Consider the following 18,707-nt stretch of genomic DNA (forward strand, 5'->3'; position numbering starts at 1 on the left):
TGGGAAGGCTCTACATGCTATCCAAAATTTGTCTGAACTACAGTCCAACCACCCAGTGTAAGTTTAAAATTTATCACTAACTTTTCTTCTTCTAAATTACGCTGACTTAAAGTATATTTATGAGTGTAGTCTACACTTTGTGGAATCAACAAAGTGGTATGTTATTATAAAGAAGCATATTCTGTTTTAAATTTTTTTCCTTATTACATATATATCTTTGTGTATTTTAATCATTCAATTTTTTCTTAAGCTAATTCCCCTAACTTTTTAAAAATGTAGTTTTTTCTTTAGGTTACTATGACCCTTTCTTTCTCCTCACATTATACTTCACTTCTTATAGTGTTGCAGTCCGGCTGCAGCAAAATAACCGGATAGCAGGAGTGGAAGCCGTTTATTGTAGGACCGGAGCGATATTTATACATTCTACACAGCTTATCTTAATTAGCATAAACTAGATACATCAGTCAACCAATAAGGAATTTCCACATTTAATGGCTCACTGGCATTACTTCCTAAACCACTCCCTCTGGCATTTTGCCAGGTGCTATCCTGACTTGTTTACAGACTCTAACATTATAGCACATCCCAAACACATTTTTATATTTCTGTGCTTCTGAAAATCATTACAGTACATTTCACATTATTAGATCTTATCAAGTTTCAAACTATAACTAGAAGAAAAACATTTTTTGTTATATATAACAGCATTACCAAATTGTTCATAACAAAAATATTTTGGGAAGTGTGTGTCATCTGGAATATATGTTATCAGAGAAGAGGAGATAGAAATTGTCACAAGAAAAGCAAATAGATTGTACCTTGGTTGTTTGGAAATAGTTGAGGACCAGTGGTATAATTAGCCATAAAAGTCATGTAATATTCAGGCATATTAAACTTTCATACAGCAGAGATGGCCACACTCTGGTTACTTGTCTAGACTAGATTTGTTTCTCTGTGTATGTTAAATGGCAAATATAGATTGCTGTGTATATGGTTCTACTTTACAAACTAATCAAGAACTGATATGCCATCTCAACTCTTGTGTATTAATCAAAAAGGTGCATTCTCCAGGATTTATGTGTCTTCTTACTATTCATATAAATAATCAACACTCATTACATTTATAGAATTATAATATTGCTAAAATATATAAAGTTTTAATTTTCTGTCAAAGTATTCTGGAAATTCAAATTATTTTTCTTACCAGCAAATTACCTGTGCATTATGAATGAGCATTGCATTTCTCTACCTGAAACATAACTTTGCTAATTGTAACTTAAGCACTAGCTATTGCTGTTATTTGATAGAGCTTCTTCCCTAACCCCCACCATTCAGACTTGATAAAAGTCAGAAAATGGTAATGGGAAAGCATACAGTAGTGGCTGTGTTTATCATAGTGGGTTCAAATGATGACCCACTTTTGAAAGTTGCGTTATTTGTTTTCCTGCTTCTCAGTTATATGCTAATCACTATTTTGAACTGATCATTTCCACACTAACCCTGCTGGATACTCACTAGACCCTCATATATATTCTCTCCCTTAGAAATCCTATACTGGTATATGTATCTTCAAATTTTAGTTATTATGGCTACAGAAAAAACACTATTTCCTATTACCATTGTATCACTTGAATTAAAATTTGTTTGAAATATTAACTAAATTCAGAAATTTAAAAAATTTAAAAATATCAATCCAGGCATGGTGGTGCATGCTTGTATTTCTAGGGGCTTTGAGGCTGAGGCAAGAGGACCTGGAGTTCAAAACCAGCCTCAGTAACTTAGTGAGACCCTAAGCAACCCGATGAGAACCTGTTTCTAAATAAAATACAGAAAGGGGTTGGGAACATGGCTCAGTACCCCTGAATTCAATACTTGGTTCAAAAAAATAGTCAAATATTTGAATAGCTTATCATAATAGCCTATTGTAGTAAAGCCTTTGAAAGATTGGTTATAGAAGGATCTCTCAGTGTTCTTATAAAGATGATGACTTAAGTGAAGGATATGTTAATTGTGAAAACTCTCAGCTGATTTGAGAAATATTGGTGAATTGGTAAGTTTCTGAAAATGGAACTTTATATGGATGAAAAGGAAGAAATAACTTCTTGTAATATTAATTTTTATTTTATGTAAGTTAGATAGAACAAAAGAGAAATGAAGAATCAATCAGTGAAGATAAAGTTCATTTTGCTTGGACTCACAGATGACCCTCTGCTACAAATTGTGATTTTCCTCTTTCTATTTTTCAATTATATCTTGAGACTGATGGGGAAAGTAATCATCATCCTCCTCACCCTGGTGGATCCCCACCTCAAGACTCCAATATATTTCTTCCTCTGATATTTTTCCTTCATGGAAATTTTGTTCACAACAGTCTGCATTCCACGGTTCCTGATAAGCATTCTCAGTGGAGACAAAACAATTTCCTACAATGGTTGTACAATTCAGTTACTCTTTTTTTTCCTAGTAGGGGCTACAGAGTTTTACCTCCTGGCTGCCATGTCCTATGACCGCTATGTCGCCATCTGCAAACCTCTGCATTACCCAGTCATTATGATCAGTAGAGTGTGCTACCTACTAGTGCTCAGCTCCTGGGCAGCTGGACTCTTAATCAACTTTCCCCCTTTGCTTTTGCTACTCAAGCTGGATTTCTGTTCTTCCAAAGTGATTGATCACTTCCTGTGTGAATCTTCTGTCCTGTAGATCTCTTGTACTGATACACGTTTCATAGAATTGATGGCTTTTGTCTTAGCTGTGATGACACTTGACATCACATTGTTATTAGTGATCCTCTCCTACACATTCATCATCATAACTATTCTCAAATTCCCTTCTGGCCAACAACGAAGGAAGGCCTTTTCCACCTGCTCCTCACACATGGTAGTTGTCTCTATTACTTACGGAAGTTGTATCTTTATGTATATGAAGCCACCAGCAAAAAAAGGGTGACTTTAATTAAAGATGTAGCTGTGCTCAATACCTCTGTTGCCCCTTTACTCAACCCTTTCATTTACACCCTGAGGAACCAGCAGGTGAAAGAAGCTCTTAAGCATATGCTCCAAAGGTTTTGTTCTTTTAAAAAGGACAAGTCAGTGGTTATACATAAATAATATGCTGTTGGAACATGAATAAGAAAATTCAATATGATTATTTATTACAATAGTTTGTATGTATAATATTTCACCCATTGAATATTTATATCTTATTAGGTTTCATGTGTCTGTCTACTCTTCTCTGTTCTTCTTTCTGAGTGGATTTTCCTAATTTCTATGAATAGATTGTCTTCTTTAATCCAGAACATTAAATTCTAACTTGACTTAGAAATGTCTATTCTCTTAAAGGGTAGTTTTATGCATTGAAAATTTTTGCAAGAGAACCTTGCTAGACATACTTAGTTCAATATTTTGATATATGTGTTAATTGCTAAGCATTGCATCTGCTCTTAAGTATTTTGCATTGCTAAAATTGTCAGAGACACAAAACATGATCATTTATATGTAATGTAATTGCTCTTGTGATAGAAAAGTAGTAGAAAATCTAAGAAATTTTAAAGTTCAAGGTAAACTTCCAAGAAGAATCAGTATTTATGTTGAATATTGAAAGATGGATAAGGAAAATAAAAATGTAAGGATGTTGTGATGAGAGCTATAACATATGAAAGGAATGGATATTCTACTGAAAACTTTTCTCCTGTGGAATTGTAATAATTAAGAATAAGTTAAACATAAACATGAATAGTTGTCATTTGAGGTAAAAAAAAAAAATTAAACTCCAGGCTTTGGTTCTAACTTTACAGTTTCTGAACACTACAGGTGATACTATTTCATGAAAGAAATTCAACCTACAATTCATTTATATCTTGGTTTGGAAAAATATTTATATATTTAAAGCATGTGTATAAAATCACCTCCATCAGCCACTGAAAGAAACGATACACTGATGATTTTTAGTCACTGTAGATTAGGACCTGTTCTGAATTTCATATAATTGAAACTATGGTTTGAATTTCATGTCTGACTTCTTTTGTTCAATATAACTAAGTTCACCGATTCTATTGGATGCATTCATATCTTCTTCTTTATGCTAATGTAATTTAGCAACATGTCTCCTGTTCTTTTGAAATTGCCAGTTTTTACTCACTTGATCCAATAGTTTGGTGTTTCATTGTCTGAGGAATCTCTCCACAAAAGTAAATTATTTCCTTGATTAATGTGAAAAGTGAGTAAATTGAAATGCCAATCCCTGAAAATTTCTACCCTTACATATGTCCTTTTGAAATAAAATCTCTCAAAATGAAATTAATAAGAACGGACTTCTTATTTTTTGATGATTCCACTCTCCAATTCCCATCATCCAGGCAGAGAAGCTTAAAAAATTGTCTCTCAAGGAAAAGAAGAAGTAACTGTAACCCTAACCCTAACCCTAACCCTAATCCTAACCCTAGTGGGCCACGGGCCCACTTCACCTGAAAATAAACTTGATAACTTGTTTTTATAATTAAACAGACTCCAAGACTCAACTTGGTTTTGAAGACCTGAGGGAGCCAAAAGCCAAAGTATGAGTATTGATGACAGGATGTTGAACAAACTAATACTTAAGATTTCAGGATGGAGGTCTGCAAAGAAGGTGAGGCAGGTGTGAATGGGAAATGGAAATGCATTTCATAATTTCTGAGACAGTATTTACCCAAAGCCTTAGCAGTAAAGTAGGTAATTCCCAAACACTTAGTGAGAAGATACTCTGGATGTCACATTGGCTCAGCTGCCTGACTACAAACACCTCTGGGGAACAATAAACTTTGCTTTTTTTCCTACTTGCAAGTTTTTCACAAAGTCCTCTCCTGGTTTTAACTTACCATAGTGAGATGGAAACACTGGGAAATGGCCTCCCAGTTGGTCCTCTGCTCTTAGAGAACAGCTAGAAAGGTCCTGTGTGATGTTGACTCAGCAATATATAGTTCAATGGAGATTCTATAAAACCAAAGCCATGATATTAGAGAGTGCAAATCATTGCTTTTATTGCTGACTCTACTCAAAGAATGATATCAATGTTGTGGACAGGCTGGAAGGAATGAGATGTATTTTTCATCTTCTTGTTCAATTTAAACCAATTATAAGGACTGTTTGAAGTTTCTGTCAATTATGAATGCTTACATCCATGAAATCTACTCATGCTATTTCAGATGCCTTTGATGTCCTGGTTGGTGAGCGTAGTTTTAGAGGGCATAGAAGATGATTTCTGATGCAGGGAAGAATCAGAAAAAGAGCAACAATCATAAGCATATATATTACTATTAAAGCAATTTAATTTTTCCAAGCCAAAACAGGTCTAGATTTTAAGATCTATATGTGTCCCTTGTAGAACAATATCTCAACTCCAAGCTCTTCTGGGACAAATTCTTCTCAGTCATCAAATCACAAATTCTGGGAACAAACCTATGCTCATTATTTCATTCATAACCTCACCAAACAGCTATCTAGGAACTTGTATCATACTAGACAAAATAGACATGCTCCTGGAAATTGAATGTTGGTAGTTTCATTGACAGTAGATTGAGATCCATAAAATAAAATGCTAGAACACATGATAGAGAATTCTATTTGGGATTCTTTGTGTATTGCAGATACAAGTCCTTTTTCAGATATGCAATTTTCATATATATTTTCTACATTGTGACTTGTACTTCCATTCACGAATAATGTGTTTTGAAAAGCATAATGTTGATTATTTATATTTATCAATTATTTTTCTTTATGGCTCATGTTTCAGTTTAGCCCAAGATAACATCTACTGTCAGTTTTGTGTTTATCTGGAAGTTTTATACCTTTATTTTTATAGCTATGATTTATTTGAGTTTTATATATGGTATGAGTTACTGATCATGTGAATAGCCATTTTTTTCAGATATTATTTGTTTAAAGATACCCATAGAGAAAAATATTTATCATGTTGGCAATGTTAATAGTTCCAAGAATAAAAACACTAATCTATACAAACTCACATGATTGAGATAAAATTACAAGACATAATTTATCAAATGCCATCCTATACATGCCTTGTTATCATAAATATTGTTTCATAATGTGCTAAAAATTTAGCTTAAAACTGAGCATTATTACATTGACCATAAACTAAAACTTAATGAAGTACTATGGTAAATAATTAGAGGATTTTTCCTGCTACTGTCCATATTTTGTAAAACTAGAGAATGAACAGAGAGAGGTGATGATAACCTTTGTGTATCAATAAAAACTCACATCAATTTTGTTATGCATATATTTGTCTTTGAAATGTGATCATGATAATGAAGAAGATAAACATGATGATAAAAATGAAGATATGTAGATGTTCCTAATAATACAAGCACACTTACAAAGGGTGAAGAAAGTTAAGAGATCATGGGACATGAGCAAAGACAAACACATGAAAGAGTATTTTCGTAGTGAAAATCAAATGATGTTATAATTTAAATTAGGAATGTGTAATACAGTTATACCAGACAAAAGCACCAAAATCACACACTGGAGAAAAGATAGCCTCTTCAACAAATGACTGGGTAAACTGGAAATCCATATGTAATACAATGAAAGTTAACTCCCATCTCTCACCCTGAACAAAAATCATCTCTAAGTGGATCAAGGACCCAGGAATCAGAACAGAAACCTGCACATACTAGAGGAAAATGTAGGCCCAACAGTTCAACATTTTGGCACAGGAACTGACTTCTTTGACAAGAGTCCTAAAGCACAATAAATAAAGAATCGATACATGGGTTGGCATCCAACTAACAAACTTCTTTATAGCAAAGGAAACAATCAAGAGCATGAAGAGAGAGCCTATAGAGTGAGAGAACATCTTTGCTACCTGCACCTCACATAGAGTATTAATTCCTAGGATATGTAAAAAAAAAACCTCAAAAAGCTTAACACCAAATAAACAAACAAAACAAAACAAAATTAGAAAAGAAAAAAAAATAAAAACAAACAAAAACAAATAACCCAATTAACAAATGGGCAAAAGAACTAAGCGGACACTTCTCAAAAGAAGAAATGTGAATGATCAACAAATATATAAAAAACATGTTTAAGATCTCTATCAATTAGAAATTGCAAGTGAAAACTACAGAGATTCCATCACACTCCAGAAAGAATGGCAATTATCAAGAATATAAGTAACAACAAATGATGGTGAGGATGTGGGAAAAAGGGAACAGTCATGTATTGTTGTTGGGACTGAAAATTGGTGCAACCTTTCTGGAGAGCAGTATAGAGATTCCTCCAAAAACTAGAAATGGAACCACCATTGACCCACTCCATCGCATATATCCAAAGTATTTTAAATCAGTGTACTACACTAACACAGCCCCATCAATGTTTATAGCAGCACAATTCACAATAGCTAAGTTATGTAAGCAACCTAGATGCCCCATCAACAGATGAATGGATAAAGGAAATGATGGAGTATTACTCAGCTGTAAACAATGACTTTAGGGCTGGGGTTGTGGCTCAAGCAGTAATGTGCTTGCCTGGCATGCGCGGGGTGCTGGGTTCGATCCTCAGCACCATATAAAATAAAATATAAAGATGTTGTGTCCACTGAAAAATAAATTTTAAAAACTTCTCTCTCTCTCTCTCTCTAAAAAAAAAAAAAGAATGACTTTATGTCTTTTGCTGGTAAATGTATGGATCTGGAGACTATCATGCTAAGTGAAATAATCCAATCCCCCCAAAATGAAGGTTTAATATTTTTGATGATATGTAGAAGCTAAATCACAATAAATGTGTGAGAAGGGAATCAGAGAAGCTCAGTAGGTTATACAAAGGAGAATGAAAGGAAGGGATTTGGGAAAGGAATAAGGAAGACAGTAGAATCAATCTAATAAAATTTTTCTAAGTACACATATTAAAATACCTAAGCAAACCCACCATTGTCCCCATACACAAGAATGGGGTCTTAATTGAAATAAGATATATTCCATCCTTATATAATTTTATCAAAATAGATTCTACTCTCATTTTTAACTAAGAAGACCCAATTTAAAACAGGTGTATACTGGGCTTTTAGAAAGTGGAGAGGAGATTTATATAAAATTAGAATTTGAAAACAAATCACTTTTCTAGATGACATGAAAAAAAATTGTCATAATTGAAAAATGAAATAGTCCTTGTCAGAATTGCCGTGTACTATGGAATAAAGGGACTATGGAATAAAGGGACTGTGGCACAAGTAATTATTGATCTGAGTTCACATACACTTCTACTTTCACACTTGGAAGGCATTCCTGGGAGATCCAATTGAAAATGTACAATAAGAAGTAAATTTACAATAAGAAGTAAATTTACCAAGGACACAGGAATATAATTTTCAAATTTTGGGGGGTTATTCCTGATACAGTTACAGGGAATGTGAGTTATGCCCCAGGGCCTGATATGTGAGCACAGTGGCACATTCATTCCTGTATCACTCTCTCTAAACAGAGTGAGGATTCTGTCCTGTGGAGAGAAACTTTCAAAGTCTAGGGATACTAGGACAGTAGTAATGTGTATATGTTTATATTCCTTTGAGTTTTGTTTACATTCTTCTTCTGGCAGTCTTCACTGAATTGGTCCCTTGAGTCAGTGACAGAGAAAATGGATAAAAATATTAAGTAGCTCATGATATATAAAATTTTTATAGAAACCACATCAAACCATTTTAAAGCACTTCTGATACGGTTTCTATTTTATATTTTTGCTTCTTTCTCATGATCTATAGTCAAAGAGATATATCTGCTCTGGATAAAATGGAAAAAAATAAGATAAAATTTTTGACAATATAAAAATTGACTTGTATTTTAAGTGATACATAACCTGCAACAATTAAAATAAGCATACTAGTTCAGTAGAAGAAAGAGGGAATGTTTTTAGGAATACTGGCTTTCCCGGATTACAACAAAGCCATTGTCTATTTATTTATTATTCCAGTCATTCTGGTTATTAGTAAAACTGGATAAAAACCAGAGGTAAGTTGGATACACAGAGAATGGAGGAAGACTGTCAAGTCTCAGCATTGATTCAATCCTTAACAGCTCAACTTTTAATCAAGGTTAAATAGAATATACTCAGGTATATTTTGAAACTTGACATATTAAAAGTCATAAAATGGTTAGCATGTTTTGCTTTATTTAATATATTCATTTTCTATTGATTAAAAGCAGAAAATTACTATTCGTATTTCTGTATTTTAAATTGAAAAGCGACTTGTAGTACTGTGTTAAAAGAATAGACTTGAGTTGTACATAGTCTGAGAGTGTATTCCACATTTGCTAGCTGTGTGGATTAATGGAAATTTTACAATTTTGAGTCTCAATGTTTCTTTAGGAATAGGTGGAACAATTTCACATTTGTGTTATGATAACTGAGATGAGATAAAAAGTTTTCAGTCACTGGAATAAACTTTTGTTTAGTAAACCACAATTACTATTAGTATCCTTCCAAGAGTTGAGAATTAATTCCAACCAAAAGAAAAATCATCATCACAGCTATTTTTAGAACTTAAGAACCACATGATTTATGCAGTACATTTGTTTACATGATTATATTTAATTCTCAAAAACAGTCTTGAAATTCCATTTGCATTTTAAGCAGAGACTGAAGCTTAATGAATTTAAGTAATGCATCCAAAGTCCCCAATCCATTGCATGACACATCTGTATTTTTTATCTACATCTAAAACCTAAGCTCATACCTAATGTAATAAAGAATAATCTAATCATGTTCTGAGATGATTATTTCCTCTTCCTTTCTTGTTTAAATTATAGATAATTAGGTAATGAAATGAAAATATAAACACTGACACGAGTGTTAGTATTTATGAAATGATCATCAATTTAAATTCAATGATCTCTCTTTTCCCTTGATTTCTTTCTCTGTAAGCTGGTATGATTACAGAGAATTGAATCTGCCCATCATTACTGAAATTAATATATAAATTATTCTTATTTCTATTACTTTTTAGGCAAAAGTTTTCTAAAATAATTGAAAGAAACAAGTGTTTTAACTACTTAGTTGGTGTTCCTAAGGAGTCTTTGCTTTATTCATGCTGACAGACTTTTTCAGGAACCATCATCTCCCATGTCCTGGCTCAGAGCCTGAAATGCCTAAGAAGTGTAAAAGTGCATTTTAGTGTGGTTACAGAGCTGAGCTAGAGATTGCCCACATGTCGAATTCAATAATTAGCTTGTTCTGTAATGTACTAACCTAGACACTGAACAGATCCTGAAATTTATAAAGTAGAAATAAAGTGTGACAGGATCAGATGCTCTATGAAACTTTACTAATGATTTCCACTGGGGTTTAAGTGAAGAAAAGAGAATTGAGCAAATGAAATATTGAAAAACTAGAGTCTCAAAGTTATTGCATTACTAAAGAAGATTTCAACCCAGTGCAATATATAAATATATATATATATATTTAACAAACAACCAAAAGAGAGAGAGAGAGAGAGAGAGAGAGAGAGAGAGAGAGAGAGAAAGGGGGGTGGAGATCAGAAATCAAATGGAACCAAAGTCTTTTATCTCAGTCTCTAAAGAACATCCTTTGATCCTTCACACCTAATATATATTTTAGTATAGTGTTTCTAATTAAATATATTGCCCATATCATATTGGCTTTATTTATATGGTCATTATTAATATTCATTTGATAGTAGAGATTTGGAAAGTGCAAATTTTATTTAACAAGTTATAAATATCACTATTAAATTTCATTTTGAATGATTCAAAGAATCTATCTCAGATTCTTTGGAAAGAAAATAAGAAGTAATTTTGATGTAATGTGTAAAATGAAATGAGAATTAAATAACCAAAAACATGTTCTTTCAGGAGAAAATATAGTTTACATTCATAAATAATAAACTAAAATGATGAGTTAGATCTCTGCAGATACCCATCATCCTCCATATAAACACATCCTTAGTTTAAGGATCAGGAATCATATATATTTTATTCAGTATTTAATTAATTTTCTTTCAAAGGAATAGAAATACTCATAATTTTATCATGCTCATTTTATATTAACAAATGAAAACAATCCATGGAATATTTACAAATTTTTATAGAAAAGCACAGTATACCACACTTAATTATTGATGTTCAATATCCTACTGCTAGAGTTTATGAGTTTCTTTAAGTCTGTTTCTTTGGTCTTTGGAAACTTTCTATACAAATGTTCATCTTTGTGTGATGGGCTCATAAAGCCTTCTTTTGTTCATTTATATCATCCTTCACAGCTCCTCCTACATTTCTTCAGAACTTTAATTAGTAGCAAAAAATAGTGACTCATGATATTATTAATATTCACAAAAATGTTAAAATTAACAAAGATTAGAAAAATATATAGATATTCAATAAAGTTGGAAACAAGGATAAATGGAGTGCATTCATACATTTTACTATGGAATAGTAATAATGTAAATATATTTTTAAAAGTATGAGTTTCCCATATCAGTAAGTTATTATAAGAACTTTAAAATTGAGACTATCACCAAATCTGGTCTATTTGATGGGAAGGTAGTTTATTACTTCAAGGTATTATGAAAAACTCTTGATTTCAATAAAAACAAACACAAAGTAAAAGTAATATTACTGGAGGAGGCATAAAGAGAATTGAAAGAAATGTTACAAAAGTAATTTAGAAATAATGTTTAATGAAGTTTTTAAAAATGTATGTATTAATAAAATGTGATTTCCCTTACTTTTTTTTGTTTTAAATTCATTCCATATAGGGACATTGAGCTAAGTGTTTAAGTATATCTTGTAAGGTAATGTGTGAATTTAAATTCATTCCATATAGGGACATTGAGCTAAGTGTTTAAGTATATCTTGTAAGGTAATGAGTGAAAATACATCTTATAAGAGAAAAATAAGACATAACTACTGCCCAGGCTAGAATAGAACATAAAATAGGGAACTGAGCCTGATGGCAGCATTTGTTTCAACAACAAACTCAGCATTAACTGGATGAATCTTTCTTTTAGCTTTGAAGATAAGATCCTGTCCTTTCAAGAATGAGTAGGGTAAGGACAGAGTTCACAGGAGACTTCAGCATAGTAAAGGTGTGGTGTGTTGGGAGGAAGGACTAGGGGTTCTTATAACATTATACAATGGATACTCCTCTTGTGATGGAAAGAGGTGATTTGGGATGTCATTACAATGAGCCACTCACAATGCTAGTTATAGATTACTGAAAACTTCACAATCACTTCCAGAAAGATTATTACTAATGAGTATCAGAAAAACAAACTAGCCATGGATAATGTTAATATGCTGTGAATACATAATTTTCTCAGGTACAATGATCAAATCCTGCTAGGGATGGGAGTAGAGTGTGTGTACAATCAGGTAATTCCTGGTCTATTGTTGTTATTCTTGTGTAATTCGCCTGGGATAAAATGTATTTGTTCCTATTTATCTAAGATAGCCTTTGACTCAGAACATCATCCTAATCCCAAGGTATTTTTCTCAGTGGTTAGAGAATATTTTCTGCATAGAAAATGTCTATACAATTTCCATTAAATGTTAAGCATATTTCCAAATGCTTCACATATATTAACTTATTTAAATCTTACAATTATCAAATGAGATTGATTTGTATTGTAGTTAAGGAAACTGAGCATAGAGCAGTGATTTTAAGACCTAAAGAGCAAATTGGATTTACAACCAGACATTCCCATTCTTTCATATGGAAATATCTTTGGTAATAACATTAAACTTCACCTCTAAAAAAGCATTAGAACTCATTATTTTTAAAGTAAAAATAAAAATGTTAAAGCAAGTTTTCTTGGGATATGCTTGTCTATTTATCTAAGGCTATCCTCAAATATTAATAACAATAATAAGGATATATTGCTTCAATTAGAAAAGAAAATACGTTGACTAGTAATAAACAACATAAAAGTGACACAAGTAGACTAAAATGTCATAAAATCTTGCAAGAGCTTTACATTCAATAAACCTCAGATTCAAACCTTCCAGTGTTCATTGTTTCCTGCTCTTTTCTCCCCTCTATCCTTCACACCTAGGCTGCTTATGGAAATGGCATCAGGATTTCCAACTTCCAATGAGATAGGAGGAAGAATTGGAAAGTTTATTAGCATTAGTAAATGTTAGTGGATGGCTAAGGATAAAAAAAAAATCACTTTAAATAATTATATGTCTTTTCCATTTTTGGTAATTTTCAATGAAACTAAACTATTACATAAGGGGAAATGTCTATAGAGATTGGAGCATTGTCCTAAAAGGAAGATATTTTGTAGACCCAGGTATGAAAGATGAGACATAACATTTGGAATCAGAAGAGTCTGGCTAAAACCTTAGTTAGCCCTACCATTTCAAGCTGTATAATACCAAATTATTTTCTTATTATCTTTAAACTTATTTTATGCACACATATTAATTATACATGTTAATGAAATTCAATGTGATATTTCTGTAGATGTATACAACATTCATTGATCATACTCAACAACCCTTCTTCTACTGTCCCATCAACCCATCCCTGCATCCTTCCTAATTGCTACTAATCACTATTCTACTTGGTTGTTTATTTTGTTTTGTTTTGTTTTTTAGATTCCGCATATGAGAGAGTACAGTGATACTTGTTTTCCTGAGTCTAGCATATTTCACTAAAAATTATGCACTTCATTCCATCCATTTTGCTGCAAATGATTTCATTCTTCTTTGTGGCTGAATACTACTACTTTGAGTATACTTACTACATTTTATACATCCATTCCTCTGATGAAGAGCACCTAGGCCCTTAATATTTTACAATTGTGAGTGTGCCACTATAAACATGGGCACCCAGGTATATCTTTAGTATAATGACTTCATTTCTTTTTTATATATACCCTGTAGTAGCATGGCTGGATCATTTGGTAGTTCTATTTTCAGTTTTTTAGCACCTATGTGCTATCCTTCATAGTGGCTATACTAATTTACATTCTTACCAGCAGTTTATAAGAATTCTTTCTCCACATATTATCCTCAGTATTTCCTTGTGTGTGTGTGTGTGTGTGTGTGTGTTTGACCTTAACCATTCTAACGTGGTGAGAGGACACCTCACTGGAGTATTGATACTAAAGCAGTTTTTAATCTACCTTAACCAAAGAGTTTTTCACTGTAAGGGTGGAAATTAAAGGGTCGTTGTCATTATCAGGTGGCTTTCCATTTCCCTTGAAGGTGGAAATGGCATAATATTTCAGCAAAATTCCAGCTTCACACTGGGATATTTATTAATCATCAACCCAAGTTTTTTGTTTGTGCTTTCTCCTATAGGTTTGACAAGAGCAAACATAAACAACTGGAAACCAGATGAGAAACCACACAGAAATAAGATCATTTATCCTCCTGGGCCTGTCAGATGATCCCAGGATCCAGGTGGTAATATTCATCTTTCTCTTCCTCACCTACATGCTCAGCATCACTGGGAACCTGACTATTATCACCCTTACTCTGCTGGATCCTCATCTTCAGACTCCCATGTATTTCTTCCTCAGGAATTTCTCTCTATTGGAAGTCTCATTCACAACTGTCAGTATACCCAAGTTCCTAAGTACCATTATTTCAGGAGATAAAACCATTTTTTTTAACAACTGTATAGCTCAGTTATTTTTTTTCATTCTCTTGGGAGTCACTGAATTTTACCTTCTGGCTGCCATGTCCTATGATCGCTACATTGCCATCTGCAAACCTCTGCACTACATGACCATCATGAATCGCAAAGTCTGCACAATGCTTGTCTTTGCTTCCTGGCTGGCCTCGTTTTTAATCATCTTCCCTTTGCTCATGATGCTGCTACACCTTGATTATTGTAGGTCCAATATCATTGACCATTTTACCTGTGATTACTTCCCCCTCCTCCAACTTTCTTGTTCCGACACTAAATTCCTAGAGATAATGGGGTTTTCCTGTGCTGTGTTTACTCTGATGGTCACTTTGGCCTTAATAATTCTGTCCTACATATATATCATCAGAACGATTTTGAAGATTCCTTCTACTACTCAGAGGACAAAGGCCTTTTCCACGTGTTCTTCCCACATGATTGTCATCTCCATCTCTTATGGCAGCTGCATTTTTATGTACATTAAACCCTCAGCAAGAGAGAGAGTGTCTCTGAGCAAGGGAGTGGCTGTGCTAAACACCTCAGTGGCTCCTATGCTCAATCCCTTTATTTACAGCCTGAGGAATCAGCAGGTCAAGCAAGCCTTCATGAACATGGCAAGGAAGATTGTGTTTTTTACAAGTACAAGGAAAGACGTGGTGTCTTGAGGTAAAGGCACATTAATGTGTAATTAAAAGTACAAAAGAATGAAATTTCAGTAGCCAATTCAAATAAGCATTTCCCTCTCTGTCCTTCTTGTTCATTTACTCTTTTTTCCTAACAAGTTCATTGTAATATTTGTTTAATATATGTCTCACAAAATTTAAATTATTTTTGAGTAACTTTCTGACACCATGGTTTTCTGGTGCTTGTTTATTACAACTTCTCAAGCAATAATTATTTTACAAAGAAAACTGCAATTTGAGTTGTGGTCAGGACAAGAAGATACATATACAAGTGACACAAATTACAAATATTTATATATTTTATTTAATACACACCAAAATATAAATTGTAATTTTATTTATATTCTACAGAAATTTCCTTGTACTTTTATTCCAGGAAACATCTTAAATGCTTCTTAAGTGAATGAAAACTGTAAATTTTACTCATTTAAAAACCAAGAAATGGTCTAGGGTTGGAGCTCGATGGTAAAGGACTTGCATGACATGTGCAAGGTCCAACTTTAGTCCCCAGCACCACAAAAATAATGATAATAATAACAATAGTTCATAAGTTAAAAATTAAAATAAACCAAGAAAATGCTGCTTGTCTATTCACAAAGTAGCATTGACCATTAATAATGCATCTCTAGATTTAGATGCTAAATAGACTTTCATATTTACAAACCCTACAATCTCTCAGTAGATGCATAGGTAGACACTCATAAAAATATATACATACATACGTATATATATACACACACAAGGACATAATGAACAGATACTATAGAAATAATGAAGGAATAAGCATTGGATACATGGGATAAATTTATTTTCTGAAATTCCATTGTGATTAAGCTGTTTTCTGAATATGAGCATGCCTGTGTTTGCATGTATATATGTGTATACATGTGTGTATATATATGTGTGTATATATAAATAGATATATGTTCCTTAAAAATAATCAAAAACATGATATGTAAGTGTACATACTCATATATATGAAATCTCTTAACATATAGCTCTTTTGAACATATTATATGCGTGAAAAAATTTATACATATGGGTATAGGTATCCTTATGTTTTGGACTTAGAAACAGGGCATGTAATCAAATTAGTAGATACTTAATTAAAATTTTGAAAATTTCTGTCTTGTAAAAAATAAAAGCTTCATTGCAAAGAAAAATATTCCATTATATATAAAGTCATGATTTCATTTGTTAAAATTTCTATTCCACACATTATGCTTAAAATACTTAAAAAGTTTTTAATAAATATGTGGCTGTGTCTGTGTGTATGAAAAACTTTAGAATATGGATACTGAGAAGTATTCTAACATGTGAGAAAACCTGCTGTAATTCTCATCAATGAGGTACATTTTTAATGTTATAATCAATTGAGAGATTGAGTTTGAAATTTGCTGAAAGAGATAAAATGGGATTCCAAATTTTGGAGGAAAATTGTACATGATTTGTAAATTACATTTCTTCCAAATGAATTGCAATTTTTATGTTAGGAAGTAAATATTTGAAAAACCTATCTTTCTATAACCTCAAAGCACATATTTCCCCATAAAAAAATAAGGAATATTATCAAATAAATGAAGCATAAATAACATTATGAGGATGAAAACAAATCTGTATGTAGATCGCATAGAACAATTACCTATACTAATGACTACCAGCAATTATTATAATTTTCTCTAGACACAGTGAGATAGTTTTGAACAGTTTCAGATAAAATTTGTTATTGGAATAAGAAAACTTAATGTAAGATCTAATCACATTGGCAAATTTTAAAATCACAATACAGCATGATTAAATAGAGGCACAATATTGTACAGCAGATCTCTAGAATTTATTCATCTTGGAAATTCTATACACCCCTTGAATAGAAACTCCTATTTCCTTTTCTGCCAGTCCTGTAGCATTCTATTTTATGCTTCTATGAGTCTGCTTTAGATACTTCATATAGGTAAAATCATTCAGTGTTTGTACTACAATGATTGGCTTATGTAACTAAGTATATTGTCTTTCAGGCCCATGCTCATTGCACTTTATGGTAAGATTAAGTTTTCAAAAAATAGTGTATGTGTATATATATATATATATATATATATATATATATATATATATATATGTGTGTGTGTGTGTGTGTGTGTGTGTGAGTGTGTGTGTGTGTGTGTGTGTATATGAAAAATCTTATGCCAATTATCTTGGGATCCCACCACACCCTTTCCCCCAATTATTTTGCTCTTCCTGCTGTATAAGACAGCAATCATTTGACCATTGACTTTCTGAATATGGATTATTTCATTAAGCATGATGTTCTCCAATTCTACCCATTTACCAGCAAATCCATTCTTCTTTCTGACTGGGTAACAACACAAATGTGCCTATATATCACATTTTCTTAATCCATTCATCTATTGACAGGCACCTAGGCTTGTTTTATAACTTGGGTAATGTGATTTGCACTACTATTAACATTGGTATGCATACATCACTCTCTTGGGCTGATTTTAGTTCTTTAAGATAAATTCTGCAGAGTGGAAGAGCTGGGTCTTATAGGTCCCATTCTTAATCATTTTAGGAATCTGCATACTACTTTGCAGAGTCCTTGTATAAAATTGCAGTCCCACCTACAACCAAAGAGTGTACCTTTTTCTACACATCCTCACCAGAATTATTATTATTTGTACTCTTGATGATTTCCATTCTAGTAGAAGTGAGATGAAATCTCAATATAATTTGATTGTGTTTCTGTCATCTCTAGAGATGTTCATTTTTTGTGTGTATTTGTTGACCATTTGTATTTCATCTTTTGAAAAAGTGTATGTTTACTTCTTTTGCCCATTTATTAATTAAGGTATTTGTTTTACTGGTGCTAAGTGTTTGAGTTCTTTGTATATTCTTGGTATTAATCCCCTGTCAGAGGAGTTGCAGGCAACAATTTTCTCCCATTCTGTGGACTCTTCTCTTCATGCTCTTAACTGCTCCCTTTGTTGTGTGGAAGCTATTCAGTTTTGATTCCTTCTTGCTCATTTATCTGGGTTTTATTTTGTGAGTTTTATAGGCCTTCTTAAGGAAGTTGGTGCCTGCACCAATATATTGAGTTATTGACCTTATGTTTTCTTCTAACAGTTGCAAAGTTTATGGTCTAATTCCTAGGCCTTTGGTTCACTTTGAGATGATGTTTTGTGCATCATCTGATCATTTATCAGGATCTCATTTCATTATTCTACATATGGCTGAGCAGTTTTCCTACCACCATTTTTTAAAGAGGCTATCTTTTCTCCAACATATATTTTTGACACCTTTGTCAAGTATCAGATGATTCTGTCTTTGTGGGTTTGTCTCTGTGCATTTTATTCTATTCCATTGGTCTTTATGTCAGTTTTGATGCTAA

General features: G+C 32.7%; 1 protein-coding gene and 1 pseudogene across 1 annotated transcript; both read left to right on the forward strand.

The window, feature by feature from the left end:
• The first annotated feature begins 2,496 nt into the window (after nt 1-2,496).
• Nucleotides 2,497-3,107, forward strand: LOC124108214 (olfactory receptor 6C6-like; annotated as a pseudogene).
• An 11,240-nt stretch (nt 3,108-14,347) lies between these two features.
• Nucleotides 14,348-15,304, forward strand: LOC124108215 (olfactory receptor 6C1-like). The gene has a single exon (XM_046466613.1). The coding sequence runs from the start codon at nt 14,348-14,350 to the stop codon at nt 15,302-15,304; it is 957 nt and encodes a 318-aa protein (XP_046322569.1).
• The last annotated feature ends 3,403 nt before the right edge of the window (nt 15,305-18,707 follow it).

Source organism: Marmota monax, unplaced genomic scaffold, assembly GCF_021218885.2.
Source record: "Marmota monax isolate L192 unplaced genomic scaffold, Marmota_monax_Labrador192_F-V1.1 WCK01_AAM20220418_F8-fsc00151, whole genome shotgun sequence".
NCBI lineage: Eukaryota > Metazoa > Chordata > Mammalia > Rodentia > Sciuridae > Marmota > Marmota monax.

What these genes read in the sequence shown, in the direction of transcription:
- LOC124108215 (XM_046466613.1), top strand. Translation starts at nt 14,348, where the DNA reads ATGAGAAACCACACAGAAATAAGATCATTTATCCTCCTGGGCCTGTCA.